The sequence below is a fragment of the Equus przewalskii genome, unplaced genomic scaffold (genome assembly GCF_037783145.1).
Source record: "Equus przewalskii isolate Varuska unplaced genomic scaffold, EquPr2 ChrUn-12, whole genome shotgun sequence".
NCBI classification, from domain to species: domain Eukaryota; kingdom Metazoa; phylum Chordata; class Mammalia; order Perissodactyla; family Equidae; genus Equus; species Equus przewalskii.
In genome coordinates, this window is record NW_027228749.1 from 277,816 (window position 1) to 298,357 (window position 20,542).

Consider the following 20,542-nt stretch of genomic DNA (forward strand, 5'->3'; position numbering starts at 1 on the left):
AGTTTGAAATAAACCTTTGACAGATGCTGACAAAGATTCTCTCCTTGATCAAACTCTATTCAGTGTCCTCTGAACTTTCAACCAGGCCTCAACTTGTGGACTTCTGTGTTTGTCTCAGCATTGTCTAATTTTAGTAATAATCTTGCTAAGTCAGTTTAACCAGAATCCCCCACCCTCCATATCTGATCACCCTCAATGTCTAATCAGGTTCCTCTTCCTCAACCATCCCCCATGTGATGCCTAATCGCCCTGGCCTGCCTTCAGCAAGAATCCTGTTGGGTTGGTTTAGCCAGAATCCTCCTAACCTCTGATGTTTACCCTTAGTAATTTCCTATCCACTGATCCCTCACCCTACCCCTTGGCTACAAATTCCCACTTTTCATTGTTGTATTCAGAGTTGAAGCCAATCTCTCTCCCCCACTGCGAGACCCCATCGCAGTGATCCCGACACCTATAGCCATGGTCTCCCTTGAATAAAGTTTTCCTTACCATGGTTTAACAAGTGTCACTGCATAATTTTTTCTTCAACAATCCTCATGAACAAATTGTGGGTGAGACTTTAAAAAAAAATTGTGGTGGGGCCAGCCCTGTGGTGCTGTGGTTAAGTTTGTACCTTCCGCTTCAGTGGCCCAGGGTTTGCTGGTTCGGATTCTGGGTGCGGACCACGCACCACTTGTCCAGCCATGCTGTGGCAGGCATCCCATATATAAAGTAGAGGAAGATGGGCATGGATGTTAGCTCAGGGCCCGTCTTCCTCAGCAAAAAAGAGGAGGATTGGTGGCACATGTTAGCTCAGGGCTAATCTTCCTCAAAAATATAAATAAAAAAATAATTAAAAATTGTCATAAAAAATGCATAACATATTTCTGTATGCCAATAAAAAACTAACAGAATGAGAACTCAAAAATACAATCCCATTTACAATCACAACAAAGAGAATAAAATATCTAGGAATAAATTTAACCAAAGAGGTGAAAGGCCTATACAAGGAAAACTATAAGACATTACTGAAAGAGATTGATAACAACATAAAGAAATGGAAAGATATTCCACGCACATGGATTGGAAAAATAAAGATAGTTAAAATGTCCATACTACCTAAAACTGTCTACAGATTCATTACAATCCCAATCAGAATCCCAATGACATTCTTCACAGAAATAGAACAAAGAATCTTAAAATTCATATGGGGCAACAAAAGGCCCTGAATAACCAAAGCAATACTGAGAAACAAGAACAAAGCTGGTGGCATCACAATCCCTAACTTCAAAATATATTACAAAGCCATAGTAATCAAAACAGCATGGTACTGGTACAGAAATAGGCACACAGATCAATGGAACAGAATTGAAAGCCCATAAATAAAACCACACATCTACAGACATCTAATCTTTAACAAAGGAACCAAGAACATACAATGGAGAAAGGAAACCCTCTTCAATAAATGGTGCTGGGGAAACTGGACAGCCACATGCAAAAGAATGAAAGTGGACCATTATCTTTCTCCATACACAAAAATAGACTCAAAGTGGACCAAAGACTTGAAGGTAAGACCTGAAAGCACAAAACTTCTGGAAGAAAATATAGGCAGTACACTCTTTGATGTCAGCCTTAAAAGAATCTTTTCGAATAGCATGTCTACTCAGATGAGGGAAATAAAAGAAAAAATAAACAAGTGGAACTTGATCAGACTAAAGAGCTTCAGGAAGGCAAAGGAAATCAGGATCAAAATGAAAAAACAACCTACCAAATGGGAGAAAATATTTGCAAACCATATATCCAACAAGGGGTTAATCTCCACAATATATAAAGAACTCACACAACTGAACTACAAAAAAACAAACAACCCAATCAAAAAATGGGCAGAGGAGATGAACAGACATTTTCCCAAAGAAGATATACAGATGGCCAAGAGGCACATGAAAAGATGCTCAACATCACTAGTCATCAGGGAAATGCAAATCAAAACTACACTTAGATATCGCCTAATGCCCGTTAGAATGGCTATAATCACCAAGAAAAAAATTAAGAAATGTTGGAGAGGTTGTGGAGAAAAGGGGACCCTCATACACTGCTGTTGGAAATGCAAACTGGTGCAGCCACTATGGAAAACAGTATGGAGAGTTCTCAAAAATTTGAAAATAGAAATACCATATGACCCAGCTATCCCACTACTGGGTATTTATCAAAAAAACTTGAAATAAACAATACAGAGAGACTTATGCACCCCTATGCTCATTACAGCATTATTCACAATAGCCAAGATGTGGAAGCAACCAAAGTGCCCATCGACTAATGATTGGATAAAGAAGATGTGTATATATATACAATGGAATACTACTCAGTCATAAAAACGACAAAATCGTCCCATTCACAGCCACATGGATGGACCTTGAGGGTATTATATTAAGTGAGATAAGCCAGACAAACACCATTTGATTTCACCATATGATTTCACTCATTTTTGGAATATAAACAAACACATGGACAGCTTAGTGGTTACCGATGGGAAGGGGGCTGGGGGGGTGGGCACATGAGGTGAAGGGGCACATTTATATGGTGTCTGACAAATAATAATGTACAACTGAAATTTCACAATGTTATAAACTATTATGACCTCAATAAAAAAACCCACAAAATTTACCATCTTTAGCATTTTAATCACACATTCAGTTAGCCTTATTAATCAAAATATTCACTAAAGATGAAAAAATGAATATATACACATAAAAAAATGGGTATCCAGTTACAAGGAAAAGGGAAAAATTGGAGAAAGTACTTGTGTACTTATATAAGAAAAGCTATTATATCTAGGATATCTAGGATAAGGTTGATATCTAGGATAGCTATATAAAGTTTTATTAATTAAAATCTAAGATAAGGTTTTCAACCGCCCCACCCAAATCAAGACTCAAAGGATTAGTCCATCCAAGGTACTTTTGAGAGTCAGAGATGCTGAGTGACATGATTTGTTGGGGAAGCATTTTGGCTCCTGACAATCCTGTTAACATGCAGAGGATTGAGGTCCAGAGGAATCCCACATTGTTTCACTGCTCATCTAGTGGTGTCAATCCTTCAAGGTAACATTTAAGGCTAGTTTTCAAAGTCAAGACAGGCAGTGACACAATTGATTCTATAAGCATAATTTGCACTGAAAGATAATGCTTCTAAAACTCCAGACAAAGATTTCTTCAACAGCTCTTGAAAAGTAGGAATACATTCTACTTTCTCCTGCCTGCACAAATCTACTAATTATAGTAAATTCCAAAGACTCAGGAGTGTGAGAGAAATTATCTCCAGTTAGTTCTCTGTGAAAATTGTTCTACAAAATATAATAGTATGCTTGTTTGTCTTTTAGCAGGCTTTTGGGCTTGGCTAACATTCCTAGAACTAACCATTGGAAAATCATAGACTGGGTGGAAATGTAAATGAACTTCTCCTCAAGGTCCTCCTTTTGGTATCTCCTCAGAATTTGAGTATAACTCTCTATGTATATATTTTGTAATTTGATATTTGGTAATACTTTCTATAATACAAAAAAAAATCTCTCATGAAAAAACATGGTTTTCTGTGAAGAGGGTACATAATATACCACTACCAACAGAAACCATTTCTTATACTTCCTGAGAAAAGAAAGCAGAGGAAATTAGGAAATAATCATTATGAGAAAATATCCTACAACTTAATCACATACATTGCCTTATTGGAAGGCTAGGTGGATAGCCTGACCCAAAGAAGGAATGAAAAATCACAGTAAGTTACACCATCCTGGAATTTCAGAATACCAGGGTTGAAGAAAAGTCTCTAGAGACTTCTAGAGAAAAAAGAAGACTGTACACAAAGGATTAAATCTCAGAATGTCACTGAGGGTCTTAAAACAACATTAAGGCAATAAAAAAAATCAAGGAAAACTACTTTTAAACTATAATTTTATACACAAACTATCAAACGTGTGAAGGTGTCTTAGGAACAGTAGCTCCCAGTAAAATGAGAGTGAAAATCAAGGAAGAGAAAGACATAAAATCTAAAACACAGGAAATCCAACACAATAGAGGAGGGTAGGGAAACTGCAGGATGACAAGTAGGATGTTAGCTTAGAGAGCAATTAGAGGAAATGTCAGCAGAAGGATGGAGGACTCAATGTGGGAAGTATTCAGGAAAAATGAAATAAAATAAAACTGAGCATTACGTGATATTTATTGAGAGCTGGGAATATTCAAATAATATAGCATGCTGAACAAGTCTGGGCTGCAGACTGGCTTCCTAAAAAGCCAGCTTCCTCTAGAAGAATTATAGAAACAGAAGAGAAACATGGTTTCAGAACCTATGAAAAAATTGTAACTCTCCATAGAGACTCAAAGCTATTTCAAACCAGTGTATGTGTGAAAGGTTGATATTCAGAAGTGGCAGAGAGAAGACAAGATAGAGAAAAGTATTTTAAGCTCTGCTCTTGCATCTCGTTGTCATAACTATGGGTCAATCACTGCTTGCCCTTTCAAGAAAGAAATCATCAGCAGCACTCATTCAATCTACATATGGTAGCTGCAATGGGATATCTGAGACCCACATAAGCTTTGCTGAGGAAAAGAGTTGATGAAAATAAGGGTTTCCTTTTCCAGGGCCTCCTCCTCCAAACCTCCAGAGCCAATGATTTGTCATAGCTTCCTCTCAATGTTGCTTACCCATAAGCATTAAAAATGAGCCCTTGACCAAAAGTCTGGCCTGGTGGGGTATGAAATAAACAAGGGTGATCAAAATGATTTTCTTGTACCTGCTGCTGCCCTCTTGGGGCTCACCCTTGTCCTTAATTTTACCGAGATCAGCAAAGTCTTCGGCCTACCTCCACAGAAAGGTCTGAGGCCCCTTTCTGCAGCTTCCCTCATGTCCGTGCTGACTCCTCCACACACCTTCCCTTTTCCTGGGCCTCTAATGCCTTCTCTACCACCAGACTGTCTGCTGGGCCTGCAGCTTCTCTCTTCTCCTGACTTTCATTTCTCGATCCTCACTCCATAGTGAGACGCTGCTCAAAAGTCAGCCCAAGGTCCAGCACATGAATCAATGACTTGCTGACTCTTTAAATTCCAGATACCTGCCAAGAGAAAGGATAGAAGTAGCAAAGGTTTTGGTTTCAAGTATTCAAAATGACCCACCATCCTCATGTGTAGTTTCAAAGACAGTGTTCTGAAAAATTCCTTGTTCAGACCTTAATCTCTTCTGCTCTGGAATTAACCCAAGGAGTATGATTGTCCTTTCTTTCTTTTTATCTTTGCCTCCTGAGGCCCAAACCCTGTAATAACTCATCCTGCTGGTGCAATATTTAATGCACAGCAGAGAGAGCACTGGACACGTAAGAGCATAAGGAAAACCCTCCTTTGACCAGGAATGGAACCCAGACCCCCTGCATGGGAGACCAAGATTCTGCTCCTGACCCACTGATGCTTGCTTCTCAACTGTTGGAGTAGGTCTAATCAGGAATAGTTCCTGGAAGGACTTTGAAAAAGCAGTTCTAAAATAGGTTTACACAACAGTTTTCTTTGGAAGACACATAGCACATAGAAATACCTGGAGCAAAGGCTTGCATAGGGGATTTATATAAGGAAGCACTATAAAGTTACGGCACAGAAATAAAAAAGTTTGATTTGAAAGAGCCTAATTCTGAAAAAAGGTTTTCCGAGTAGATACTAGACCTCTGTAGAAAAACATTAAAAATTCATTCCGGCCTGTGTGTCTGGTCCTAGATCTAGTGTGTCTTATGGAAAGTTCATTTCCTCACTGGCTGAAGCAATCTCTTTGCCTTCCCATTGCTTGGTGTCTTCCAAACTCTTTCCTCCCAATTTTTCACATGCCAGTTCTTTACTCAGGTCAGGAGGCTGGATCTTTGGGTATGTGCTGAGTTACTCAGAAAAATCTGGCTGATAATTGAATTTCTCTCCTCTGGAGCCTCTTTTGAGTGTCTGGAAAAGACCAAACATCAAATAGTCCCACTTTAAACTGTGACGTCTTATAGAGACCTACACAGGATGAATTAAAGTGAAAATTCATTCCAAGATTTCTTCCCTTCATCACATCCTCTTGGCCACAGAAAGAAAAACGTGTTAGGGAAAAAAAATTTGACAATTTCCTAGAACATTATTCCTTTAGTTTAAAGCTTCTCCCTCCCATTTGCCTTTGCCTAAGAGTCCTATTTTTGTTCTTTTGTTTACAATTAGCCTGGTACAGACTTGTGCTGTTCTCAACATATAACATTTTTCTGTCTAATGCACGGCTATAGCTGAAATTTACTTTTATACCCAATCCAAGAAGATTTGGATCCGTTATAATTACTTGTATTTAGTGTTAGTTGAAGATTGCTGACAGAGTTGCTTTCATTTTTACCACCTGATTGTTTGATTTCTGTGCTTTAAAAATATTTCTTTCTGGGGCCGGCCATGTGGTCGAGTAGTTAAGTTCTCACACTGTGCTTTGGTGGCCCAGGGTTTCACTGGTTCGGATCCTGGGTGTGGACATGGCACCGCTCATCACGTCATGCTGAGGCTGCGTCCCACATGCCACAACTAGAAGGACCCACAACTAAAATACGCAACTATGTACTGGGGGGATTTGGGGATAAAAAAAAAAATTCCTTTGTGCCTATTTAAACCAGATTAGTCTGTTCAGAAAAAAATTTCTGTTTCCCTATAGCATTTTTTGAAAGCCTATGTCACCGATTAGTTAATGTATTTTCTTAGGTCTCAGATACATAAGATAAAGATAACTTCGCTCCTTAGTTCAGAACACACAATAGTGGCAGCTCTGAGTAAGGCCCTTTCCTACGGAAATCAAAGGATTCCCTTCCTACGGAAATCAAAACTTCCTGACTCCTAGATGGCAGTTAGGGAGGAAAGTCACTGAATTTCATGTACCAGTGCTTCCACCTGAATACTAATTCTCCAGCCTTTCCAAGGTGGAATTAACAGCTTCTTGGCAATTTGTTTCCTAAACTGAACTGTAATTGATTCAATAAGATTATTGAATAACAATAAATTTTTTTTTCTATTTCCTGATTTTTTCTACTAGCACTCTTTTCAGGATCTTACCCATTATATCCATGTGCTACACAGAATACTATGGCATGTTTTTACCACATTTTATTATCTATTCTCACATAGATAATAAAATAGATAATAGTTTGTTCCCACTTCCAGGACACTACAAGTAAAGGTAAAAAGATCATTCCCATCCACATCTCATCATGGAATCACACAACTCTTTCTTTGTGGTATACACACAAGGATGGGATGGCTGGAGAACAGGATATGTACATGCTTAATTTCACTAAATGCTGTCAGGGAGTTCTCAGTTGGCTCTTCCAAATGATACTGGTTTATTTCCCAAGTGTGGAAAAATATACAGCAAAATTTATAGTGGTTTGAGACTGAGTTTGTGCTTTCCCTGGGTCTTACTCCTTGAACACAAAATTCTAAAGATTTGCACCACCCTGATGTGTTGGTTCCTAATTATCAAGGTCCTGAAGGCATCTGGACCACACTAATCAGAGGAGTAACCGATCAACAGCGATCTTCTCTCCCTTGGCCTTTAGGGCTGTGCTGATCCTGAGAGGTGATGGGAGAACATTTGCAGGGCCCAGCCTCCTGGAACAGAGTTCAGCTGAGGTAGTGGCAACTGTACTTTTGTTAGCTTTGAAACACAGATTCATATCGGAAGAACCAAGAGCCTCTGCCAGTGCTCAGAAATTAGGAAGCAGGGATCAAATCAAGTAACAACTCTGGTGTGCCTGACCTTCTGGCTTCTGAATCCATTCAAGGCAGCAGCTAGGATGAAGGCCATGAAAGATCCCTCTAAGGAAGCTCCCTGGAAGAAATGTTATGGAACTTGCCTTAGGGGAATTCTTAGTAGTCAGGTCTCAAAGTTGCCATTGGACCACAGAGACTTTTGAACAGGGGCATTCTGGAACTTCAGACCTCAGCTGGCTATTTGTAAGCTTGAAGAGGAGTTTGATCCCAGTTGCAGTTCTCTTTCAGTTGGTTCTTTCCAGACCAAGATTCCAAAACAGAAGGGCTCTCAGTGTAGTTGGGACCTGTGGTGTCACTGAGTCTAAGTATAGTGGTTGCTGAACCTGAACCATTGAGAGTGTTATGAGCTACGTAAGCAACCTTGAATTCTGAATATTGGCGGTTCAATGGCAGGACCTGTGGTTTCATGTGGAGTGCCCAGTTTTGATTCCTGGCCAATGTACATGTTTGCCATTCACTCTACCACAGTTCATTCACTGCCTCTGCAGAGCATCTGTGGGGATCTTTATTGTGCATGCAAGATTAGAACAGTAATCCTTTTTACTACCTCTACTGGAATATGTATTTCACACGTAAGTCTGGTCTATGCAGAGATCTGCCAGCCAGGAGCAATGCTGCTGTCAACCGGAGTAATTGTGGGGAATCCAGCAGTGATTTTGAAATAAAAGATATTCAAGAGTTTGTCTAAACAGCAGCTTGGCAGCCTTGGGGGCCAGGTTGTGATCCTGGATGGATTAGTGCTTGGCCTGAGGTGTAACAACCATTCCTCCAAGTTGTATATTCCAAGGTGGGAAGTAAGTTCTGGTGTGTTTCTCTAGTGTAGAACATTAGAAATAATATCCTTGGCACATTTGCCTACACCTCTGGTTGCTTTAGACAGCATATCATCAGGTCACTGTTTAACACCGATATGCATGCTGGGCCTTGGGCTGGTTACCTGGTAGCTTCTCACTATGCGGTAGGGATGAGGTAACTGAGCCTCCAGGAAGGAGAGTAGCTTTGGGGTGGGCTAGATACCCCAAAAGTGAGAAAAATGTTAGAAGTCATGGCCTTAGAGGTCCAGGGAAAGGCAAGGCTTGTACATAATAATCCATATATTGCTGATAGAAAGCTGTGAGAAGGGCACTTGAGCCTTCCAGGTGGGTGAAGGTCAAAGTCTAGATGAATCAAGAGCCTGTGCCTTCCAATAACACTACCTGCCAGTGCTCAGCCCCCCTCAGCAGTGTCATCTGGCTCCAGAGAGCCATTGCACATGTGAGAGAGGAGAAAAGGCTGAACGAAGCACTGGCAGTTGTGACCCCCAGTCTAGGCAGACATAGCAATGTGCAAGGACAGAGCAGAAGAGAAGGAGGCCGGGGGCAGTGAGAGTGTCTGAATCTGTGCAGCACATATCATAAATACATTTTTAAAAATTATCAGCTTATGTTTGTAGGTAGCACTAATGATGAAGCTGTAGGACTGAGGACTTTGCCCATGACTCCCTTCATCTTCAGTGCCAGCAATGAAGAGTTTCTCCCTCATTGAATCTCTGACAAGCTTGACTCTCTCTGACTTTCTAGTTCTCCGATCTCTACACCCAGCTTTAAAGGGTTCAGGTGATTAGGTCAGTCTACCTGGATAATCTCCCCATTTTTTTTTTTTGAGGAAGATTAGCCCTGAGCTAACTGCCGCCAATCCTCCTCTTTTTGCTGAGGGAGACTGGCTCTGAGCTAACATCCATGCCCGTCTTCCTCTGCTTTATATGTGGGATGCCTGCCACAGCATGGCATGCCAAGTGGTGCTGTGTCCACACCCGGGATCTGAACTGGCGAACCCCGGGCTGCCAAAGCGGAACATGCGCACTTAACCACTACACCACCAGGCCAGCCCTAATCTCCCCATTTTAAGGTCAACTTGATTACATCTGCAAAATCACTTTTGCCATATAATGTAAGATAATTATACAAATAGTAACCACAAAGAAAGTTGGCATGACTATACTAATCCAAGACAAAATAGACAGGAGACTTTAAAACTAAAAATGTTACCAGAGATAAAGATGGATATTTTATAATGATAAAAGGGTTAATCCATCAGGAAGACATAAGCACATTTATATCCAACGGCGTCCCAAAATGCAGGAAGCAAAAACTGATAGAATTGAAAGGAGAAGTAGACAATTCAACAATAAGAGTTGGAGACTTTGCTGCCACACTTTCAATAATGGATAGACCAGCCAGGCAGAAAATCAACAAGGAAATAGAAGAACAGCATGACCTAACGGACATCTATAGAACACTCCACCCAATGAGAGCAGAATACAGTTTCTCTTAAGTGCACTTAGAACATTCTCAAAGGGCCAGCCCCAGTGGCCTAGTGGTTAAAGTTCAACATGCTCTGCTTTGGCAGCCCAGGTTCGGTTCCCAGGTGAGAAGTGACATCACTCATCTGTTAGTGGCCATGATGTGGCAGCAGCTCACATGAAAAAAAAAAAAAAGAGGAATATTGGCAACAGATGTCTGCTCAGGGTAAATCTTCCTCAGGGGGGGGAAAAAAAAAAAGAACATTGTCTAGGATAGACCATACACTAAGCCATAAAATAAGCATCAATACACTTAAAAAGACTGAAATCATATAAAATTTTGAGACATCTCACAAACCAATACTATCACACAGTACAGTTTCAGGTCGGCAAGTGGGGTGGGTAGTTTGTCTGGTCCTCCTTCCTTCACTTTGTCATAAATGTTCAGTAGCACATATGGAAGTGGCCATGGCCACATATGTATGTAGGACACTAGCCCAGAAAAGTAGGCAGCTGAAGGGAAGAGATAGATATTCCAAGGAAGTTTTCTTTGTTTCAGGTTCACAAAACCAGGGAGGAATTGATACATAGGAAGTAAGGAGATGTCAGCGGAACACTTTCTCTCTTGCCAGTCTGTGCCTCTTTAAAATCCCAGATTCTATGTCACTAAATCCCATCCCACAGGAATGCTGTGGATCACCACTAACCATCATAAACCTTGATTTTTACCATGCTCTGTCTGGGAATACAACCACAGATCAATGGTTTTGGGTCAACACAAACTATCAATCAATGTTCTATAAAAACTGCTCTGAACATAAGGAACAGCATTAGTTTATAAGTCATTCGAAATTCAGCAGCCACTGCGTGTACTCGAAGAAATGTACAAAAACTATTTCAATGACTTTGACAAATTGGAAGGAGATCTTGTGGAGCTAGAATGAAATTCATAAGTTGAAATCAAACACAAACACAGGTTCATTTACCTGATAGGCACCAAAGCCAATTACCAAAACATCAGGCTTGTAGCAAGGAAGAGGTTTATTATTGAATGGCAGCCAGATGAGGAGATGGGAGCTAAAACTCAAATCCACATCCTCAAAGGGAAAAAGATAGAGCTTTTTATCTAGGGTTTGGGGAAGAAGAGGGAGTAGGAAGGTGTTGGGAACTGAAGTTTTTTAAGGGTCCTCTGCATAGGGGCAACTGTCTTTCATATTTCCTCATGGGTCACATGTGCAAATTTGGAGGAGTTCTACGTGTTGCATGCAATGGATTTTTAGTCTGTGAAGTCTGAAGTTTACAATCTGTCATTTCAGCTTCTCAGTGTAGCTGTGTGATAGTTACTCAGGCAGGGGTGGGGGCTGTCAGCAAGCTGCTCTTTTATCAGTGGTTTTCCTGTTGTTCTGCAAAGAGCTCAGAAACTTGGTTACTTTGTTTCCCATGTTAACCTTGTGGGTACCAGGCACAGTTTCACTCTAATCCAGGGAAAGTTTTAACTCATTCATTCTTGGTTACAAAGTGACAAGCACAAAATAATGTATGTAGAGATTAAAACACAGAGCAACCAGCTTGTAGAGAAAGACAGTGGGGCTAGGAAGTGGGAATGTCAAACTTGACTTCAGTCTTAATGAAAAGCCGACATGCTTCCCGGTGAGGGAAAAGAAGCCCACATAACATTGGGTTGCAGCAAGAAGAAAATTGACACAGTCAAGATAGAAATCCTTCTTATAAAGTAATTATTCACACTGAGTAGAGTATTATACTCAGGATTTTTTTTCTTATAATATTAAAAAGTTGTGGAAAAAACAGAGAACAAAAGAAGAATACCAAGACCATCTGAAAGTTTTAAATTTTTCATGAAGAAAAAGTGACTTCATGATAGTCCTTAAGACAATGAAAGAATTTGGGAAGATATTGATTCCATGATGTTTTCTATGGATTTACAGGAATAAACAATGAAAAATATGCTTAAATTTTAGAAAGAGATAGGTCTGTGGTATCAACACAAGGACACACAAATATTAAGAGTGGCAGCTGCGGGGTGGTCTCCATCAGTGGTGACCTTCAGAAGAGACTAGGTGGCCTGGTGCATCAGCATGGCCTAGACAACTGGAAAGTGAGGCTCCTAAGATTCCATGACACCCCCTACTTCCAATTCTGTTATTGTGACTCCAGACAGTTACCTGGCACACTGGATCCTCCCTCTGGCACTCTTCTCAGAGCCTGAGCTACAGGAAGTGCCTTCAGATCTGAGCTTTGGCATCTTGGGCCTTATTTTTGTGGTTAAGGATTCTTGGAATTGTGGAATGCTGATAAAACTTAGCCCAAAAGTAAGTTATGAACTACATCTGCATTCTTTAGACCTGTTTGAATCCATTTTTTTTCACTTAAAGAAATTTTATTGAGGTATAATTTATGTACTATAAAACTCACCCATTATAATTGTATAGTTCAATGATTTCCCTTTAGTAATTTACCAGGCAGTGCAACTATTACCACAATTCATTCACTTGTTTTTAATTTTTTATTTATTTGGGTTTCTCCTCCTCAGGTTCTGGTTTTACTTCTTCCACCGCAAGCCTCAGCATGGCAGTATCTCTCACCACTTCCTCTAGTCCAAGAACAGAAATGAGCATCCTAGAAACCAATCAGTACTTGCGCTCCCAGCTGGAAGAAAGCAAACAGAACTTCCGAGATCTCACAGAGAAATTCCTTACATCCAAAGCTACTGCTTACTCCCTGGCCAACCGGCTGCAGAAATACAGTAAGCCCTATGCAGTACAGTCACCGAAGTGATAGATAATTGTCCATCTTCCTTCTGAAAAACTAAACACTCTCCAGACTTTATTCTTCTCTCTCCTTCATCAAAATAAATCTCATTCTGACTATACTCCTAGAAAGGTGGAATTGGGTATTTTACCCTCAATTTGCAGAGGGTGGAAACACTGAGGCACAAAGAAGTGAAGTTTGCAGTGAGAGTATAGGGAAGACTAGAGGCTAAAATGTTGTTTCAGGCATTAACTGTCTTTTCTCTCTCAGGAACATGTGTCAGATTCTACAAACATATAATATCATTGTTGGCTTAAGTATCTCAGGATTCAGTTGAAAATTTACTGAGAACCCATTTACAAAGCACAGCGCTAGCTGCACTAGGGGTGAAAAGAGTAATAGTACACCCTATCTGCCTTAAAGGAGCTCAGAACTGTCTGTTCCCAATCGAACCACAGATATCTGCAGATGAGAACATCAATAGCAGACACAGAAGAAAGTCCTGATGCCTGGAGCAAGATTTTTTTTCCACGTAAGTTTAAAGAAGCCACTCCTCACACTCTGGTGAGATTGAGGGTTTTTCCAGGAAAATCGGAGACTCTATAACACCTTTTCTCTCTCTCCTTGAATATGAACTTCGCAGACAGCAAGCAAAGGTCCAGGATCTAGGCTTTGAGACACAGCCGAAATGAGAATGACCTGGCCAGTAGCAGGCCGGGTCAGTGTAGGGGCTGGCCCATCCCTCTACATGGTCAGCTTTCACATTTGGAAGTCAACTGGACAATCTCAAACCTGTTCATAATCAAGGGGAGGGGTGGAGCTGTAGTGACTGAATGCCACCTCAGCATGGCCTGATGAGTAGTGCCATGTCCCTCCCCAGGATCTGAACTGGTGAAACCCTGGGTCGCCAAAGCAGAGCGCGTGAACTTAACCACTACGCTGCGGGGCCAGCCCCATTAGAGGAGAATTCTGGCTGACAGTGAAGTTGAGTTTGCTTTCAAATGTCTACAGTTGTTTTCCAGTAAATCAAAGGGGGGATGCAATTTGCTATACAACTTACTGACATTGACAAAAAGTAAAAATTAAAGCCTACATATTAAAAAGTGAAAACATGAGCTTTGGGGTGTGGGAATATACGGGTTTTTTTTATATCATTAATTATAATCATAATACAATTGTAGAACAAATTTTTTGAGGCTAGAGAAGAAGGATATCACCCAAGATCTTAGTGTAGAGATAATTCAGTGTAGTGATTAAGAGCAGGTACCCTGGGGCCAGAATTCCTGACTTCAAATCTGAGTTCTTTATCTTCTCTGTGCCTCAGTTTCCTCATCTGTAATGGTAATAAGAATAGTGTCTACCTCTTCAGGTAGTGATGATGATTACATGATGCTAATTCTTGAAAATCTACTAGAACAGTGCCATGGCAAACACTGTGTATTAGTTCTCCCTCTGACCTAACACAGCACCTCTTAGTATGTCTTTCAGACTTTTTCCCCTTCATATACATTTTTACACATTATGTGTTTCACTTAAGATGCTGCAAGGCTTGGTGAAAGTGGCCCAAGATTTGGAGACACACATTAAGCGATGGGAATTCTGACTTTGCCTCTTTCCAGTTGAATCATCTTTAGCAAGTTATTTTATCTGCATATGAGCTTGTCTTTTCTCATCTCTAAAACGAGGAGTAATCAAATGCCATGTAGTTGGCAGAATGAGAAATAAAATGTGGAAATCCCAGTGTTAGAGCCTGGTAATGGGGTTACATTTGTCCTTGGGATGGGCCCTGCTTCGTCCCTTGCAGGCAGTGATCATAGCAGCATGTCCAGTAGCACTGATCCAGGCATCTCTGCTTTCTCAGAGTGTGAAGAGTACAAAGACATCGTTGAGTCCGTGTTGGAGGAGGAAGTGCAGTTTGAGGAGGGGGAGCTGACAGAGAATATGAGACCAACTGCAAGGTTTGGGTAAGGAGTACCCATGTGGGAAAGTGGGTGAATTACTGTTTGAATTGGGATGGCCCAGGCTGGTAGAATAAAGAGCAAATTTTTGCAAAGAGAAGGGCAGAAATGTACATGGCAGGCACAGAACTAAGCAGAGACAACTGGTGGGCTGAGGGAACTGGATGATGGACTAGATGGGTCTCTGGGCTTCTCCCTTAAATAATATATCAATAAAATGGAGACAGATACCTGGATTGGAATACGAGCCATGTGGCTTCTAGCTGTGTGACCTTGGGCAAATTTACTTAACTTTTCTGCATCTCAGTTACATTGCTACCTCATCTGTAAAATGAAAATACCAACAGTATCTACCTCAGAGGGTTATGAAGATTAAATGCATGATTACAAGTGGTTAGAACCATCTCTGACACATAGGCAGCTCTCCACAAATATTTGCTGTAATTATTATACTTGCTCTTATTTTTTATAGGTGTGGTGGTTGTTATTAATGGACCCAACATCTTCTACTGCAACAGATATTTTCCAAGCTTTCCAAAGTGCCCTTTCGTGATAAAAATTGTTCTCCTCCCCAACTTTGATTTTTTTTCTAAATATCATACTATGTGGCGTATTAACTGGTAGGGCCATTGGGTAGATAGATAATTGAGCAGCTGCTGTCTAAAAAATGAATTATTAATTTGCCGAGGACCAGTACTATCCATTCTTAGAGGGTTTCAAATATAGGGTAGATTGTAGCATTCAAGATGTCTTTTAACCTTTTGTTGAAATGAAATCTAAGAAGCTCAAAAGTGTAAAATCCACTAAAGAAGAGATACTTGATGGAAGGAGGCATGGGTCTGGAGCCCCTGTTTCTCCCTAGTATATGCCTTGACTTCTTCTGACACTTTATAGGAACTCTGTGGAAAAGAATTTGAAAGGCACTCTATAGAATATAGCTTAGTAGGACAATAGGGAAGAAATTAAGGTATCAGATGGGGTAGATGACTATAAATATCTAGTCCAGCTTTAGCATTATGTGGTTGTAAGTATTAACTGAATGCCTACTTGTATGTGTACACTCTATCGGGTACTGTAAGTGGGATGATATGTGGCATTATCTCTAGCCTTACAGAGCTCACATTCCAGATTGGAAGCATGAGAAATATTTGTACAATAATTAGAAAACTGAAATTCTGCATAGAGTGATGGAGTTGTTACTCAGAACTTTATTTATTCTTAAGTGCCTCTATACTGATTATGGCTTATCTTCATGTCATTTAAAAGAATGTTATCCTTCTTGACTCTTTGATTGATTTTTCTTTTCATCCTTTCACTTAACACCAGATGTACCCATCCAACACTTCTGTATCTTTTTTTCTTTTGCAACTTTCTGCATAATGCTTGATGATGTATACTACATGGAAATGGGATGTGGGCTGAAGTGAGGAAATGAAGGGGCATCTTTTTAAAGCAAAATTAATAAGAAACAAACAAATCCAATGCTGTTTCCTCATTCCCTCTGCCACAGGCAAGTCACACAACTTATGCAAGGATTCAACTTGGGGAATTCCTTAGGGGCATTCTAAGAGGTGTCTCTGCTGATACTCCCATAACCCATCATTCACTACTCTCATGTTTACATTTTACTTTTCTTTCCCACCTTAGGAAATATGATCCCCTAATTCAGGCTCAGGCTCAAGAACTGACCCACTTATGACAGAAGATACAGGAAGGAAAAGGTATCTGTTATCTTTTCACCCAGCACGCAAAGAACACCGTCAAGACTTTTGAGGGCCTCCTCAGAAGCACTGGCATTGCCTCCTCCCAGCGACAGAGATTCTGTGAGCAACTGGCCCAAGGAAGCCAGCTGGCAGAGAACCTTGCCAGTAAACTCACCACTGGTAAGTTGGCTTACAGGCTCTGAAGACCCTTAGCTCCTCCCAAGATCCAATCTTCACTTAAGAGTCCATGCCTCCACGATTCTCACAGTGACCTTTTAGCCAGATGTCTTGCTGTTTTGTGCCAGTCTCTGCCTTCCAATAGAGATGCTATCAGCTAGAAATACCTGGGGGCACTCACCTGGGCCTGAGGCAAGCCCCCACAGACATTTCCCCTTTTGGAGCTAACGTTGTGGCTGGACTGGCCCTTGTGGTTCTTATGATTGCAAGATGCACTTCAGCAGCAACCCTCGGGGAACTTAGGAAAAGACAAGATGTATTATTCACAAATCCTGGAGGGTACATGGCACTCCCAGGGCCACACAGCAAGGTCATAGGTAGAGAGAAAGCATGGGCCTGGGGTTCTGCTGTTATTAGGGTTAAGGGTGAGGTGCGTAGGGTTTTGTGGGTTCACTTTTTATTGGTAAATTTAAAATATAAGAGAGGGAGTTAAAGTGAAGGAAGGAAAATCAAGCGGTCAAACACCAGTTATCTCTGGAACAAAGGAAACTTCAGGGGCAGGGTAGCCTGCCTCTTTATCTAGTTTGTAGCTGGCAATGTGTTTATTTGAGATAGCCGTCTCTGAAGTGGATCCCTCAGCAATCAAAAGTTTAATATCAGACACTTGGATTACAATTAAAAAAAAAGCCAACTATCAGGTGCTTCTCTGCACTTGCTTTTCACCTCACATTCTGGGGACCATGACAATGTCAGGACTGGCTGGGGTGAGTACATGGAGAAATACACAGGGCTGGAGGTAACATTATTACAACTGCCTCCTTCATCACAGACTTTTGGAGCAGGAGGCAGCAGCCATTGGAATCACTTTTGGTTTTTAAGGATAATTGATGTATAATAAAATGGCCCATTGTGGTGTCAGTTTTGAGTTTTGATGTATACAGTAATGTAAGTACCACCACAAACAAGACATAAGACAGTTCCATCACCCCTAAAAGTTCCCTTGTGCCTCTTTGTAGTCAACTGTTTTCCCCAACCTCAGTCCCTGGCCACCACTGGGTCTTTTTTCTGTCCCTATAGAGTTTCCATCTCCAGAATATATCAGTAGTTTGTCTTTTTTATTGCTGAGTACTATTCCATTACAGGGATGTACCAATTTTGTTATCCGTTCACCCAATGAAGGTCATTTGGATCATTTCCAGTTTGGGGCAATTATGAATAATAGCTATAAAGAATCACATACAGGTTTTTGTGTGAAAATCCATTTTCACTTCACTTGGGTACGTATCTAGGAGTGGGATTGCTGGGTTATATGGTAAGTGTATGTTTAACTTATGAGAAACTGCCAAACTGTTTTCCAATGTGGCTATACTATTTCACATTCCCACTTGCAATGGATGAGAGTTCCAATTGCTCCCCAATGCCAGCTCTCTATACTTTCAGGTGGTTGCTCTGTTGATTTTGTCTTTTTAGAAATTTTAATAGGTGTGTGGTAGTATATCACTGTGGTTTAATTTGAATTTCCCTAATGAGTAATAATTTTGAGGACACTTCCATGGGCCTATTGACACTACATATATCTTTGGCGAAGTGAGTGTTCAAATATTTTATCCTTTTTAAAGTTGAGCTGTTTGTTTATTGAGTCTTGAGAGTTCTTTATATTTTCTGGATACAAGTCTTTATCAGATATTTGATTTGCAAATATTTTCTCTCACTCTGTGGCTTATCTTTTCACTTTCTTAACAGTTTCTTTCAGAGAGCATGATTTCTTAGATTTGAGGAAGTCCAACTCATGGGTCACACTTTTGTAGTTATATCTAAGAACTCTTGACCTAAAACAAGGTCCTTTGTCTTTCCATATAAAGTTTACAATCTGCTTGTCATTATCTGTAAAAAAAAAAAAAAAAAACCACTGCAGGGATGTTGAGTAGCATTTCTTTGAATCTGTTAGAAGTTTGAAGATAATTGGCATTCTTAATAATATTGAGCTTTCTAATTAATGATCAGAGTGCCTTTCATCAGGTTGAGAAAGTTCCTTTTTTAAAATTTATTCATAATTGAATGGACAAACCTTCTGTTTTTTGTTTTATGATAGTGACTGCTGACAACAGAAGAAGTTATGCCTCCTAATGCAAACATAAGTAGGCATGGTCTGACCAAGAAATGTTTCCAACTTAACTTGAGGAAGTTTCTTTTTACATCTTATTTGCTGAGACTTTTATTCTGAATAGATGTTGAATTTTGTCAAATGCTTTTTATCTATGGAGATGGTTATAAAATCCTCTGGAAATTATGTTTTTAGCAGGCAATCAATCCCATTAGGTTCAAGCTGCAACTCCTCTCACCTTCTGTGAGCACCAGTTTCAACGTGAGTTCAGTGTTCAATGCCTTTGATGTGTTGTTTGGGTTAGTCCAGCAAGTATATCACTCAGGTTTAGTCTGGGCTACGTGGGTCTATATGGTAATTCAGTTCTCAAATCCTTTGCCATGAATCCTTGGATCTGTTCCACGCCTGTTCAGTTTGGGGATGAGCCCTGGGACGTCTGTCAGTTTAGAGACAATTTTCCACCCTCTCCCTCTCTGGTATTTCTTCCATACTTTCCAATTTCCAAGAATCCCTAATCCAAATTCCTCCATTCAGAAAGATTGAGTTCTCTCAGAGATTTATCCTTTCACACTGTGTTGCAGTTCCACATGACCAGAACTCCTTTAAGAGCAAGGAGGCAAGAAAATTCAGAAAGAAAAAAAAGGGGGACACTCTTCACATTTTTCAGACAAGAAGTCCTTTTTCCTGGTTCCTTTGACCAGAGAGCTAGATTTTCTTTCGTGGTTTTGGTCTCTGCTCAGCCACCTCTTGACATTACATTTCTGCAACTGGGCTGGTCTCTGGGTGGAGTCAGGAGAGAAAAGAAACAAAAAGAAATGAAAAGGGAGGGAAGATTCTTTTCACATTCTCTGGCATGCAGAGGTCCCTTTGTCCAGTCATTTGGTTATAAAGAGGTGGTTTCTCCTGAAGTTTTTGCTCCTCAGAGACTGCAGTGAGTTCTATGTGAGAACAGTAATGGGACACACAACGATGGTCTAGTAACCAGCCTTGAGGCAAAAGTGAAGGTCATAGTTGGAGAAGTCCAGAAGGCAGCTGGGCAAGTATCCTGCAGACTGGGGAACAAAAGAAATTTTAAACTTTTTGCCTTTACTCAGCAGCAGACATCATGGTGATGAGTCACCATACCAAGAACATACTGTCCAGCATTACTCAGAAAAGCCCGCCAGGCTACTTCTCTAAAGACATGACCTGAGCCCTCCTGGAATAATTCTCCCAGAGCACGCTGAGCAAACATGTAGAGTATTGTCTCCAATCATACAGGCTGTCATATTTGTAACTTGTGAAATGAGACCTGCTCAATTTCTGACTAGCTCTTTCTATTTTTGGTTCACAGAAAATCGTAATGATAAGAAGGATGAAGATGGACAGGAACCCCTGGCACCCAGGTAACTCTGAATGATGAAAGGGCCGATAATGGAATGGTGAAATCTAGAGAGGATTCCAGAAGGAGAGATCAAGAGGCCAAAGTTCCCAGACTGAAGAAAAAACAGAAACTGCTGATTGTACCTATTTCATTCGTTCATCATACAATGATGCATCCTTTTAAACAATGTGGTCTGTTCTCTTTGTTGTTCTTGTATTGGTTACCATTTCCTAGTAATTCTTCAAGTTCAGTTAAATACAGTCAGTCTGACCTAAAGGTAAACTAGCCAGAGATCCCTAGTTTCTATAGTCTATAGACCTGTGTAGTTAAAAACCAAAGCAAGATGCCTATCTGGTTTCTGCACAGTTGTCCTGAGGTATGTTGGCAGATGTAT

General features: G+C 40.5%; 1 protein-coding gene across 1 annotated transcript; it reads left to right on the forward strand.

Annotated features, from left to right (window-relative positions):
* The first annotated feature begins 12,236 nt into the window (after positions 1-12,236).
* On the forward strand, positions 12,237-20,332 carry LOC103540451 (NBPF family member NBPF6-like protein). The gene is given in 5 exon segments (XM_070607589.1): positions 12,237-12,404; positions 12,626-12,838; positions 14,705-14,807; positions 16,449-16,684; positions 20,119-20,332. Coding segments are annotated over 4 exon segments (573 nt in total). The 5' UTR covers positions 12,237-12,404; positions 12,626-12,660; the 3' UTR covers positions 20,175-20,332.
* The last annotated feature ends 210 nt before the right edge of the window (positions 20,333-20,542 follow it).